The sequence below is a fragment of the Lepidochelys kempii genome, chromosome 1 (genome assembly GCF_965140285.1).
Source record: "Lepidochelys kempii isolate rLepKem1 chromosome 1, rLepKem1.hap1, whole genome shotgun sequence".
Classification (NCBI taxonomy): domain Eukaryota; kingdom Metazoa; phylum Chordata; order Testudines; family Cheloniidae; genus Lepidochelys; species Lepidochelys kempii.
Genome location: NC_136380.1, coordinates 349,449,217 through 349,463,180, shown reverse-complemented (window position 1 = coordinate 349,463,180; position 13,964 = coordinate 349,449,217). Strand labels below are relative to the sequence as shown.

General features: G+C 53.0%; 1 protein-coding gene across 2 annotated transcripts in view; it reads left to right on the top strand.

Annotated features, from left to right (window-relative positions):
• Positions 1-13,964, top strand: part of TNPO3 (transportin 3) — an 84,525-nt gene that overhangs the window by 69,465 nt on the left and 1,096 nt on the right. For both annotated transcript variants that reach the window (XM_073328965.2, XM_078851200.1), the window contains 8 exons: positions 317-377; positions 942-1,082; positions 1,780-1,896; positions 3,995-4,089; positions 6,508-6,664; positions 7,309-7,476; positions 8,234-8,346; positions 12,665-12,755. In XM_073328965.2, coding sequence (XP_073185066.1) covers positions 317-377; positions 942-1,082; positions 1,780-1,896; positions 3,995-4,089; positions 6,508-6,664; positions 7,309-7,476; positions 8,234-8,346; positions 12,665-12,725 — 913 coding nt within the window. In that variant the 3' untranslated portion in view covers positions 12,726-12,755. The remainder of the gene's footprint in view (positions 1-316; positions 378-941; positions 1,083-1,779; positions 1,897-3,994; positions 4,090-6,507; positions 6,665-7,308; positions 7,477-8,233; positions 8,347-12,664; positions 12,756-13,964) is intronic.

Here is a 13,964-nt window from a genome sequence, read left to right as displayed (position 1 = left end):
ACTCTTCTGGCTAGGAAATGTGCTGGAGTCCAGTACGCAATGGGTCTGCAGCCCCAGAACCAGCCCCCAAGGTGACCCTCTTGTCTGTCCTCTCGTCAGAGGGGCTAAAGAGATTAAATTCCCCTCCCCCACTCCCAGGTCGTGTCTCCAGATGTGGGAAGCGTATTCTGTTTGTGTTTATGCAGTACGTGTGCTGGGGGGGAATGGAGGCCCTCGGTGGTCAGGGCTGTCACCCAGGTGTGTTTCACCAGCACTGAGTTAACACAGAATAGCTCGTGTTTAAAAAGGCACTTGACCCTTTTGTTGCTTTTCCCAGGCATACCAACCCCATTGTAGAAAATGGCCAGACCCATCCGTGCCAAAAAGTCATACAGGAAGTAAGTGAACATCGGTGCCAGGCCTGGGGCCATCCTTCTCCGTACGCGTCTAGCCAGGAATTGGGGTGTCCCCGTCACTGAATGCTCGGGGCAGATCTGGTCTCCACAGGTGTAGCTTTGGCTTTGGGCTGGTGAGCAGGAATGAGCCCCACGTACAGTCACTGCTGGCTTGTCCCTGTAATCAGAGGAGAGGCTGCTGTAGAACTGCTGGGAGGGGGAAATTGGGCATGAAGAATCAATGGGCTTGTATCCTAGTTGCTTTCACTCCTTTCCTTGGTAAATAGAGGAATTAAGGCAAACCTTGAGTAAAACGTTGTAGCCCCTTCTTTGTCGAGTGCTTTGAGATCCATGGCTGTGTGAGAGCCGGGGTCACTGGATGCGCGGGAAGGACTCCTTCCATCCAGGAGGTGCCCGCAGCTTCGGTTGCCTGGCAGTTGGGTGGTGTACCTGAGGGGGTGTCTTGCCAGCAGCTGGGGACTGTCGGGACACAGAGTATCGTAGTCACTGGGGTGGTTGTGGGGTCCCTCCCGAGTACCTTGAGCCCTCCCTGTTGTGCTCACTCAGATCTGGCCGGTCCTGTCGGAGACCCTGAACAAACATCGTGCCGACAACCGCATTGTGGAACGCTGCTGCCGGTGCTTGCGCTTTGCTGTCCGCTGTGTCGGCAAAGGGTCTGCGGCCCTGCTGCAGCCGCTGGTCACGCAGGTGAGCGCGCCCGGGGGAGACACGTGGTGGGGGAGCGTCTCGCCCGGTCGGGGTGTCTTGAATCGGTGTGCGCAGAAAGCGAAATCTCACAACTGGTCAGGTGGCTGAGCCCCTGGGTGAGATTTACAGCCCCCAGGAGGCTGGGAGGTCTGGGACGGTTAAAAGTCTGTGTGACACTTGGAATACCTGTAAACAGGTCACGGTGCACAGGTAGCTCTGAGCTGGGGGAGACTCTCGTGGTTACTGCTTTATAAATACCGAAGCCAGGTGCGACGTAAGAGGAAGCCGTGCTGGCTTCATGAGTACACATGCGGCTGCTCTAATGACATGGGAAACCAGCCCTACTTCTGGGCAACTGTTGGTTGTCAACAGCGGTTGGACGGGAAGCCCCCCGCTCTCCAGGGACAGCTAAGTACGGGAATGGGCCCGGGCAGCCACCCTCCATTGAAGCCTCAGGGATAGGCCTCTGTCAGGGCGGAGACTGGGGAATCCGGCCAAGCTGGCCCTTTATAGGGGAGAATTTCTCCTGTACTGCACGCGAATCGCCACTGGGGACTGGAAACCTGGCCAGGCCATGGGCTTCCTGGTGGTAGGACACACATCTGCTCTGTTGAGCTCCTGGCTGGGGCCAGCTGACGTCGGCCGCGTGTCTTGGAGCGGAACGTGAGCTGGAGTAAGTTTGCTGTGTCCTTGGCAGATGGTGAACGTGTACCAGGCACACCAGCACTCCTGCTTCCTGTACCTTGGCAGCATCCTGGTGGACGAGTACGGGATGGAGGAAGGCTGCCGGCAGGGGCTGCTGGACATGCTGCAGGTAGGTGTCATGAAGGCACGTCCAGTTATGTGTATAAACGGTACCCACTCCCTGCCGTCCCACTAGGCTTCAGCTTTTTGATGCCTTTTTTCCCCTCCGTGCGTTTCTCACTGAAAGCCGATGGGAGTTCATCTTCCAAGTGTCGCTTTTGAAAATGGGTCTTCAGCTCCTAAGTCGCTCAGATGTTCTAGATAATATTTCCGCTGGGCTGCCCTTGGGACTCGCCCCTGTTCAGCAGCTGGTGCAGCCGCATCCCTTGGTGCAGATGAGGACGCTGGACCGAGCTTGCTGTGGCTTTCCCCAGGGTGCTTCCGTATGACCTTTGTCTGATGTTCACAGTGGTCCCGACCTGATATGGGGCACGTCTCCCGCCCAGACGGCAGCTGTGTAAACAGCCAAAAAGAGGAACGCTTTGTTTAAATGCCCTCTTCTCTCGTGTCGATTGCTGTGGTTAGTGCCAGTGGCAGGGATTGCTGCACTGTGCCAAATGCCCGGTCAGTGAAACCCAAACCAGCCCCTGCCCCACCTGAAATTCCTTGATGTGGTGCTGGTTCCCAGCGTGGGCCCCCTGTGCTGGTAAATAAACATGGATCCAGCACAGGAAATCAAAACACCCAGTGGGGGGGCGGTGGGAGGAAGGGGATAAGGAACTGATGGTGCTTCTGAACCCATAACGTTCCTTCTAAAAGCGCAGCTCGCTCCCTGATCTAGGCACTGCCCAAGCTGTGACTGGCTCAGACACAGCATCTGCGTGCTTGGGGCATTATGCGTTCCCAGCACTGGGTGAAGGTTAAGCCTGGCTGTCTCCATTCTGCATCTCTGGCACCTGCTGGCTAGCGAGCGGCCAAGAAGTCAGGGCTCCGCCAGCTACACCTCACTGGTTTGTGGGGACCCCGGCCGCTCATGGAGCCCCATCACTGGACCCTCACTGCTCCTCCCAGCTAATGCACTGCTTGTGTACGGGCATGGAAGGGACCGTCCTATGGCTTAGGCCCCACAGCTGGAGTCAGGACACCTGGGTGTGTCCCAGAACTGTTTGACCTTGGACAGGTTTCCTGTCTCTAAAACGGGGAGACTGATTCCTGCCTCCCCGGGGCCCTAAGGCTAAGTTAATGTTTGTAAAGTGATTTGAGCCCCATAAATGCAAGGCGATTTGTAAGCGTGTGGGCGGTATTACTCCTGGCTGCGTGGGTGAGTCTGAATGATTCAGGGAGACCAGGAAAATTGGGAGAGAGTTAAGCGACCAGGTGCTCTGCCTCCGCGGTTTTGCTTCCACCTGGATCTAGGAGCTCAGACTTCTGTAAACCACCAGACACCCCCGCAACAGTGCCCCATTGTAATCCGAAAAGCCTGCATGCTGCAAAGTGAGCATGCCCCCTCTCTCTTCTTCCCTCTGCCCCCTTGTCTCGTCTTCCCTCCTTTCTCTGCCTACACCCTGAGGACAAATTGAAATGTGAATTCCTCATTTCCATGTCATAACTGATGGCCTGTATATTTAAGTGGGAGAAAGGGTAATGGAATTTATTGGCTAGCTTAACTAGGGTTTCCTCATGTACTTTTTCCCACCATGTAAAAAGCCAGAGTGTAGCTTATTCAACTGCCTCAGTACACTGATATGTATTCATTTGTGACTCCTTTCATATCATGTTAACTGGATTCCAGAAGCTATCTTCATTGGCTATTGGAGATTTGAGATTTGATGAATCTTGCCCGCATGCTCAGGGTGTAGCTGATCACCATATTTGGGGTCGTGAAGGAATTTTCTTCCAGGGCAGATTGGAAGAGGCCCTGGAGGTTGTTCGCCTTCCTCTGTAGCATGGGTCACGGGTCACTTGCTGGAGGATTCTCTGCTCCTTGAAGTCTTTAAACCACAATTTGAGGAATTCAGTAGCACAGACATAGGTGAGAGGTTTTTCACAGGAGTGGGTGGGTGTGATTCTGTGGCCTGCGTTGTGCAGGAGGTCAGATTAGATGATCATAATGGTCCCTTCTGACCTTAATATCTATGAATCTATGACAGACTCAGTGTCGCATGCCATCTCTAGAGATCATGGAGTACGTTAATTTAATTAACCAGTCCCCTTACCCCTTCTCCTAGGCACTGTGCTTGCCTACCTTCCAGCTCCTAGAGCAGCAGAATGGCCTTCAGAACCACCCAGACACCGTGGACGACCTCTTCCGGCTAGCCACCAGGTAACCACTCCGCCTAAACACGGGATTGCTCCTTTACGTCTGGCTGGTTCTGCTCCTTACTCAGTGGGCGGTTGAGTGCTTCCCAGGCAGAGGGAGCTTCCATCTTTAATTCCCTCTCTTCCTTTGGATTTATAAGCTGTACAAATGGCAACCCCCCCCACCCCTGGTACCCTTAGGTTAATGTTCACAATCCTATCAGAACGGCCTGCCCACTGCACCCACGAATCGAGGCTCGTCAATAACTGTCACAAGAAAAAAGAAAAGGAGGACTTGTGGCACCTTAGAGACTAACCAATTAAGAGCTTTCGTGAGCTACAGCTCACTTCATCAGATGTTTACCGTGGAAACTGCAGCAGACTTTATATACACACAGAAATCATGAAACAATACCTCCTCCCACCCCACTGTCCTGCTGGTAATAGCTTATCTAAAGTGATCAACAGGTGGGCCATTTCCAGCACAAATCCAGGTTTTCTCACCCTCCACCCCCCCACACAAATTCACTCTCCTGCTGGTGCTAGCCCATCCAAAGTGACAACTCTTTACATAATCAAGTCGGGCTATTTCCTGCATAGATCAAGGTTTTCTCACATCCCCCCCACCCCCATACACACACAAACTCACTCTCCTGCTGGTAATAGCTCATCTAAACTGACCATTCTCCAGGTTTAAATCCAAGTTAAACCAGAACATCTGGGGGGGGGGGGTAGGAAAAAACAAGAGGAAACAGGCTACCTTGCATAATGACTTAGCCACTCCCAGTCTCTATTTAAGCCTAAATTAATAGTATCCAATTTGCAAATGAATTCCAATTCAGCAGTTTCTCGCTGGAGTCTGGATTTGAAGTTTTTTTGTTTTAAGATAGCGACCTTCATGTCTGTGATTGCGTGACCAGAGAGATTGAAGTGTTCTCCGACTGGTTTATGAATGTTATAATTCTTGACATCTGATTTGTGTCCATTTATTCTTTTACGTAGAGACTGTCCAGTTTGACCAATGTACATGGCAGAGGGGCATTGCTGGCACATGATGGCATAGATCACATTGGTGGATGTGCAGGTGAACGAGCCTCTGATAGTGTGGCTGATGTTATTAGGCCCTGTGATGGTGTCCCCTGAATAGATATGTGGGCACAATTGGCAACGGGCTTTGTTGCAAGGATAAGTTCCTGGGTTAGTGGTTCTGTTGTGTGGTATGTGGTTGTTGGTGAGTATTTGCTTCAGGTTGCGGGGCTGTCTGTAGGCAAGGACTGGCCTGTCTCCCAAGACTTGTGAGAGTGTTGGGTCATCCTTTAGGATAGGTTGTAGATCCTTAATAATGCGTTGGAGGGGTTTTAGTTGGGGGCTGAAGGTGACGGCTAGTGGCGTTCTGTTATTTTCTTTGTTAGGCCTGTCCTGTAGTAGGTAACTTCTGGGAACTCTTCTGGCTCTATCAATCTGTTTCTTTACTTCTGTAGGTGGGTATTGTAGTTGTAAGAAAGCTTGACAGAGATCTTGTAGGTGTTTGTCTCTGTCTGAGGGGTTGGAGCAAATGCGGTTGTATCGCAGAGCTTGGCTGTAGACGATGGATCGTGTGGTGTGGTCAGGGTGAAAGCTGGAGGCATGCAGGTAGGAATAGCGGTCAGTAGGTTTACGGTATAGGGTGGTGTTTATGTGGCCATTGTTTATTAGCACTGTAGTGTCCAGGAAGTGGATCTCTTGTGTGGACTGGACCAGGCTGAGGTTGGTGGTGGGATGGAAATTGTTGAAATCATGGTGGAATTCCTCAAGGGCTTCTTTTCCATGGGTCCAGATGATGAAGATGTCATCAATATAGCGCAAGTAGAGTAGGGGCTTTAGGGGACGAGAGCTGAGGAAGCGTTGTTCTAAATCAGCCATAAAAATGTTGGCATACTGTGGGGCCATGCGGGTACCCATAGCAGTGCCACAAGTCCTCCTTTTCTTTTTGCGAATACAGACTAACACGGCTGTTCCTCTGAAACCTGTCACAAGAAAGCCACCCTCGCAGCACATGCACGTCCCCCAGAGTCCCCTGCCAGCCCAGGCGCCTCGGTAGCTGCCGTAGGTGCTTTGGCTGCAGCACAGCGTGACCTTGGATTTGGAAGTGGTCGGGACTTTCCCCGGTTCCTCGAGTTCCAGCTGTCGGCATGGAGGATAACTTAGTCTCCAGCAGGGGGCAGTGCAGTACAGCTTGCAGTCAGGAAGTTGCCTTCTGGGGCTGGCCTGTGAATCAGGAGGGCGGTGGGAGCTGGAGGCTCCGGGGTCTTGCTCTGACTAGCGCTGGAGGGAAGGGAACGTTCCTCTGAACCCCACTGCGGCTGTGTCCTTGGGGCGTCCGTCCAAACCAGCCTGCCAAGCAAAACTGCCTTCTAGCTCACACCTCACTGATCGCGCCCTGATCTCTCTCTGCCCTGCCCAGGTTCATCCAGCGCAGCCCAATCACCTTGCTCCGCAGCCAGGTGATCATTCCCATCCTGCAGTGGGCCATCGCCTCCACCACCCTGGACCATCGGGACGCAAACTGCAGCGTCATGAAATTCCTGCGTGACCTTGTCCACACCGGGGTGGCCAATGACGTGAGTGATTCCAGCGTTTCTTCTCCTAGTGGTGGGGTCACATACGGCCCTGCCCAGTCGGCTCGGGGAAGCTGAGCTTTACCCCCACCTGAGAGAGAGGCTGGCTGGTTTGGGTGTTGCTTTGCTTGTTGCATTTATCTGTGTTGCTCTTGGAATTGCAGCTGACAGATGAACCATTCAAAGCCAGGTGAGATTTGGACTCCCACCTGCCCATGGGGAGCCTTAGCCTGCAGTGCTGTTCCCAGGTTAACCAGACCAGTAGCGTCGCTCACGTAGTGCTCTGCTGGAGGAAATGCCTTCCTAAGGGTGAACCGCCGCTGCCCTGGTCTCTCCTCTTGGCCCCTTGCCCCAGGAGCCTGGTTCCTGGCTCTCACTCAGGCCACGTGCAACAAAAGGCCAGTTGTTGCTTGCTGGGGCCATAGGGCAGTTGGTGCCGGTGTTCGTGCCCTGCCTATGCCAGGTTGCTCGGTGCCAGCGGGCAGCACCGGAACCCAGGGTGCTACCTTTCCGGCGCGTCGGTCACTGCAGCGAGTTCGGCCTCGATGAGCAAATAGCGCTGGGAGGTGGGAAGGGATGCAGAGGTGGAAATGTGCCCCAGGCCACCATGCTGGGCACTGCTCACGCGGCCCCTCTTCCCTCTGCAGCACGAGGAGGACTTCGAACTGCGGAAGGAGCTGATCGGGCAAGTGATGAACCAGCTGGGCCAGCAGCTCGTGAGCCAGCTGCTGCACACCTGCTGCTTCTGCCTGCCGCCCTACACCCTGCCCGACGTAGCCGAGGTGCTCTGGGAGATCATGCAGATCGACAGGCCGGTACGGTTGGCCGGGCAGCCCCTGGAAAGAAAATGTAGTAGAAGTCTAACGCAGGACTGCCTTGAGCCCGGTGTTGGCACGGGGAGAAACTGGCCTGCCCGGGGGATTCAGGGGATGGGATCGAACGAAAGGTGGGGCAAGCGATTAGTAGCTGTCAGAACATCCAGGGTCAATTTCACCAGCCTGAATAAAAAAAAATCGCATCTCCTCTTCAATTACAGCGGTGAAGATTAGCACCCACCCCCTACTCCACCTCCCTCAAGTGCTCCAATCCCAGCGCTTTTAGCTCTGTGATTCTTGCTAGCTGGCTTGTCCCTCTCTCTACTTCGTTCCTACTCCTTCCTGCTTCAAGACTTACCGCCGATCCTGTCTCCCCACCCTCCCTCCAAAGTGGGTTCTCAGTTCTCAGCCAGCACAGGAAGATTGCGCTCTTGAGGTGCCTATGGGCTGATAGCCGCTGCAACAAAACGCAGTCCTTGCTCAACCCGAGCTGAATCTGTCCCTGCTGGGTTGTGAATCATTCCGAGCAGTATCTGGGCACAAGCAGGGTTTAGTAGTTGCTTGGAATGATTCATTCCGGCTGTACAAAGACAACGCGTAAAAATGAAACTTAAAAATAGGCCCTCTTTCCTAACAGGCTGACTAGCAACGCTGCCTGGGGATGCAGGGCCTGCCAGCACCTGAACCCAAACTTGGTCTAGATTTCTTTTTACAGCAATAAAATGTTTAACTTTTTCCTTCCTCCCTCCCTCTCCAGACATTTTGTCGCTGGCTAGAGAATTCACTGAAGGGTTTACCAAAGGAAACAACCGGGGGAGCCATCCAAGTGACGCACAAACAACTTACGGACTTTCACAAGGAGGTGACTAGGTGAGTGAACTCCGTGTTGGCAGGATGCCCTTGTTCACACAGGTGTTACCATGAGTCACCCCCACGCACCTATCTAGGGCCAGCCATTGGGCTGTTCCGTATGACTGTCCGCTCAATCGTCAGAGACTTTTTAAGCCAGAAGGGACCATCGTGGTCATCTAGTCTGACCTCCTGCACATCGCAGGCCACAGAACCTCAGCCGCCCCCTCCTGTAATAGACCCATAACCTCTGGCTGAGTTACTGAAGTCCTCACATCATGGTTTAAAGGCTTCAAGTTACCTTGAATCCACTATATACTTTAATTGAAATCAACAAGCGCCCCGGGCTGCAGAGGAAGGTGAAACCCCCCAGGGGCTCTGCCAATTTGACCTGGGGGGAAATCCTTCCTGACCCCAAATGCAGCGATCATCTGCATTGTTCTACAAGGGCTGCCAGAGGTGTCCCTTACAAAGAATTAGTACCTCCACTAAAGCCAGCGGCCCAGGAGTCTGCCATGGTGCTTCTTGTGCTGAGAGTGCTCTGTGGTACTTGCAGGCTCTCCGCTGGTAAAACCCAGGGGCCAATCTAAAATCCTCCTTTGTTATGTAAGCGTTAAAGGTAAACTTAGAATCAACCTGCCCCCTGCTGTCAGCCCCTGCACTTTGGGTCACTGAGGCAACGAGTGGAAAAGCTCTTACAGATGAGCAAGACCACAAAGCATCAACTAACGGGAATAATACTTATAAATGATATAGCCCCGTATGCACGCATCCCGCTCCTGTGAGGAAAGACTGATCTTCCATTTACAAGTCACAGAGGGAGCCTGCAGCTGCCAGGGTTAGACCTGAGTTGTTCCAGAGCTCCGACAGCTAGGCCACACGATTCCAGTCACTTGGCCAGTCAGCTAGCTACTGACCCAATCCCTGTCATTTACAACGCAGATTGTCCCTGTGATTGTCCTGAAAACCGAAGCACTGATTGTTTAACCTGGAGTCTCTGCCTTGGCACAGGTGGCCCCGGATTCTGTGACTGTGAAAGGATTGATGCCTGTGACTTGGCTTCTCCGAGAGGTTGACTCAGTGGGAGCTGTGATGACTCAGCCCCTCTGAAAATAACGTCCCATGTTGAGATGGGAATTTGAGAGCCTCCATGTTTGAAAATGTTGGCCTTGATGTCTGATAGAACTCTCTGCAAGTGGATTGCTTGGGTGCTCCCGTTATCTCAAGCAATGGAGGTGTCTGATTACAAGGCATTGAGTGAAGATGCTGCTCTGCCATTTGGGTAGCGAGGTCCATCATTTGGAATAGATGTCAGTTTCTCTTGGTTTTAAGAGAATGCTTTGGGTCAGCGATCAATTCCACGGCCTGGTATCCCTTTGACTTGCTCATCTTTGAGAGCTTACTCATTGCCTCTGTGACCCCTGCAGCTCTCAGACATTTGGGTAGCTCCAGCGTCCTGCCCAAGCACTAAACTATTCAAATTTGTTGAGGGAATCAATGATCATGTGGGTATGGGGGATCCAGGGGATATAGTGTACATGGTTTTTTAGAAAACCTTTTGACAAGGCCCCTCACCAAAGGCACTTAAGGAAATTAAGTTGTCCTGGGATAAGAGAAGGTCCTCTCCTAGAACAGTAACGGGCTAAGAGATAGGAAACAAAGGGTAGGAATAAATGGTCTGGAGAGAGGGAAATAGTGGGGTCCCCCAGAGGTCTGTACAGGGACCTGTGCTGTTCAACATATTCATTGATGATCTGGAAAAGGGAGCAAACAGTGAAGTGGCAAAGTTTGCAGGCGATACAAAATTACTCGAGATAGTTAAGTCCAAAGCAGATTGCAATGAGTTACAAAGGGTTCTCACAAAACTGGGTGATGGGCAACAAACTGGCAGATGAAATTCAACACTGATAAGTGCAAAGTAATGCACATGGGAAAACATAATCCCACCTACATGTATCTAATGGCGGGTTCTAAATTAGCTGTTACCACTCAAGGAAGAGATCTTGGTGGGATCATGGCTAGTTCTCTGAAAACTTCAGCTCAACGCACAGCAGCAGTCAAAAAAAGCGAATGAAGTGTTAAGAACTATTAGGAAAGGAATGAAAAATAAGACAAAATATCCGAATGCTATTCTATAAATCCATGGTGCGCCCACACCTTGAATACTGTGTCCAGTTCTGGTCACGCTGTCTGAGTGGAACTGGAGAAGGTTCAGAGAAGGGCAACACAGATGACTGAGGGTGTGGAATGGCTTCTGTACAAGGAGAGACGGAAAAAAACAGGGACTGTTCACCTTAGAAAAGAGATGATTTAGGGGGGTTATGATAGAGGGTCTGTAAAATCATGATTGGTGCAGGAAAGGTGAATAGAGGAGTTATTTACCCTCACCCACAATAAAAACAAAACAAAAAAAACTAGGGGTCACCGATGAAATGAATAGGCAGCAGGTTTAATGCAAACAAGTAGTACTTTTTCACACAACACACAACCTGTGGAACTCATTGCCGTGGGATGTGTGATGACCAGCAGTATAACTGGGTTCAAAAATGAACTAGATAAGTTCATGGAGGATAGGTCCATCAGTGGCTATTAGCTATGGTGGTCAGGGATGTAACCCCATGTTCTGGATGACTTTAAGCATCCGACTGCTAGAAGCTGGGAGGGGGAGATGGATGTATCTCTGTAAAATTGCTCTATTCTGTTCACTCCCCCTGAAGCTCTTGTACTGGCCACTGTCGGAAGGAGGACACTGGGCTAAATGGGCCATTGGGCTGACCCAGTAAGGCCGTTCTTATGTTCTTAAACTGGGCAGTTCCATTCTGCTGCCCAGGCTAGGCGAGGAAGAGGAGTTCAGTTGGATATTGTTCTTTGCCTCCTGTTCTAAACCAACTACACTCCAGAACTGATTGTTACGTGCCCCTCACCGTGGTGTCTGGCTGTTCTGTTGCGGTATGTGCTGCAAGCACTCTGGTTCCTTAGTGCCCTTCAGCCCTGCTTACTTAGAATCACAGAATATCAGGGCTGGAAGGGACCTCAGGAGGTATCTAGTCCAACCCCCCGCTCAAAGCAGGACCAGCCCCCAGATCCCAAATGGCCCCAGATCCCAAATGGCCCCCTCAAGGATTGAACTCACAGTCCTGGGTTTAGCAGGCTAATGCTCGAATTGTGCAGTGTTGGTACATAACTGGTGGTTGGAAGGAGCTTGTTCCCTGGAGGCTTCGTGACCCTTCCCAGCCCCGCCACCCCCATTAACCCTTTGATTTCTGGTGATTTCCCCTTCATCCTGTGGGCGGGCTGCACACAAGTGGGGGTCCTTCCGCCAGGGCCTGTGCAGCGTATCTGGGCTGGGTTTCCTGGGGGAAGAATCCGCTCTTGACTTTCCAAGCCCATGAGAGCTCTGTGCAAACCGAGGCCGCAGTCTGTGTCCCGAGTGATCAGGAATGCCAGAAAGCCCCAGCTGGGGTCTAGAGTCCCCTCCTTTTCCATCGCTTTCTCTCCTCTTCCGTGAGTCCATGCAGTGTCACATGGAGGAGGGAAACCGCAGGGAGTTAGGTGACTGGCTGCCCTGCTCCGAAGCAGGACGAGCTCTGGGATTCCTTCCGCCCACTGGGCTTTCACAGGCCTGTACGTTGCCCTCAAACACTCACCTTGGTCTTCTCTGCCCTGTGACTCAGCAGCTCCAGGTTGCCTGGGCTGCTGGCTCTGCCCGGGCCTGCACATGGGCGTTGTTCCCCCCCCCAGCGGTAAAGGGGCAGATCACCTCAGCATGGCCCGGCCTGTTCCTCCAGCTCTTTCACGCCCTTGTGAAACGCCAGCCTTGTGTCGCCGTCAGTCAGAAAGTCAGAGGCCCGGAGCTGGGCCAGGGCCCTTGTCATTCTGGGATTCTATCAAGGCCCCTTCTCGGTTGGATGTTTTCCTGCTTAGCTTTCTCATCTCTGCAGCCTGGTCCTCCCAGCCCTTCTTGGGAGGCAGCAGGCAGCGTTCCTTCTTTGCCTGTAGGAAAACTGAAACACTCACGCCAGCGCCCGGGAGCCCCTGACCCCCAGTCCTGTGCTGGGACCACACGATCGCACCCAGTGTGTCCTCGCTGAAGCCCGGTCAGGCTGCCTGAGTGTTCAGACACTTCCCTGGAGGGTCGGTAAAGTTCACGCTCGGCCCCAGGTCGCTAAGGTGGGAAATCGGCAGCTGTGACGCAGCCCGCTGCTGTCTGTGTCGGGGGGAACGAGGGGCCTGCACAGGCCTGACTTCCTGTAGCATCTCCCAGCTTCTGCTTCAACTCAGCCTTCCCTGGCAAGGGCCTGGATCTTCCCTTCCCCTAACAGCCACCCTTGTCTTTCAGTGCTGAGGAATGTAAACAAGTGTGCTGGGCCCTGAGGGACTTCACCCGCTTGTTTCGATAGCTTGCGCGCCCACTCTGTGCCTGTCTCCAGGTTAGTAGATGCTGTCTGGTCGCGCTCCAGGTCCGGTGGACACCTCCCAGCAAGGGCACCCTGCTGGTTGAGCTGTCCCCGACTTCAGGGAGGGCAGGGTTGGGGCCTGTAGCACAAATTAACCCCTTGGTTGCCAGCGGGTGGTAAGAGCGGTGACTCTGAGAAATGCCAAGAGGGGGCTGGTTGTGAGAATCCTGGGTCACCGTGGTGGAGAAGACAGCCTGAGGCCCATGTATCGAAGTGAATCCATCCTAGGCCATGTCTGGGGTGAAAGGCTGGTCAGTGGCCGATGTGTGAAAACCCTCGACTTCAGACGCAATCTGCGTTCTCACCCTGAGCCCACACGCTGAGCCCATCCCCGGACACCGGCTACCAGGTGTTGCACATGTAACCAAAGGGAGTAGCTACCTCTGGAGCGTTTCTCTGGCATGTGCCATGGAGCCAATGCACAGCCAGGGGTTGATGGACAAAATAATCCAGCACCCTGTGGGTGATGGACTCCTGAGGCCATTTGCTGTCCCAGAAGGCAGGGGGACGGCAATCTGTGAAAGCCCTGCTGGGCCTCAGAGTGCTGGCTGGTGGGAAGCCAGGGTTTCTAGCCAGAGGTGATGTGTGCAATGTGGCCCTGCTGACTTAGAGCTGCCCTCACCTGCTGGCACCCCCCAGTTGTTAGCTTCAGCAGCTGTTTCATCTGTAAAGGGCCGGTGACAGCTTGGGATAATGGGGTCTTTCACATCAAGGCTGCACGTTCCAATTCAGCCCAGATGGATGAGTCGTCTTGAGCATCTGAGGGCAGCTTGATTGTCAGTATGAAACTCAGTGGGAGTTCCCAATGGATGGGTGACAAATCAGCAGCACTCCTTGGTCTCTGCAAATAGACCAAGCTCTAAATCCATCCTCCTCGAGGGGGCCTTTCAGGTCAGGAGAGAGTCATGTTGGCTAGGGGGCAGGTTCGGGCATTGCTGCTGTCCATGTGGCTAGAGAAGCTCATCCCAGGACTGTTGTTCACCAACACTCAATTAAAGACCATAAAAGCTTTGTTTAGTGCCTTCGGTGCAACTTTCAGCCTCTGGGCTCTGTCGCAGCCGTGGAGTTACTCTGTATTTCCAGCAGTAAACTGGGCCCTGTGGCACTCGGGAGTCCAGAGCGTCTCTCTAGGCGGTGAGCTCTTTGGGGCAGGTGGGAGCCTCTCTTCGTAGCCATAAATCG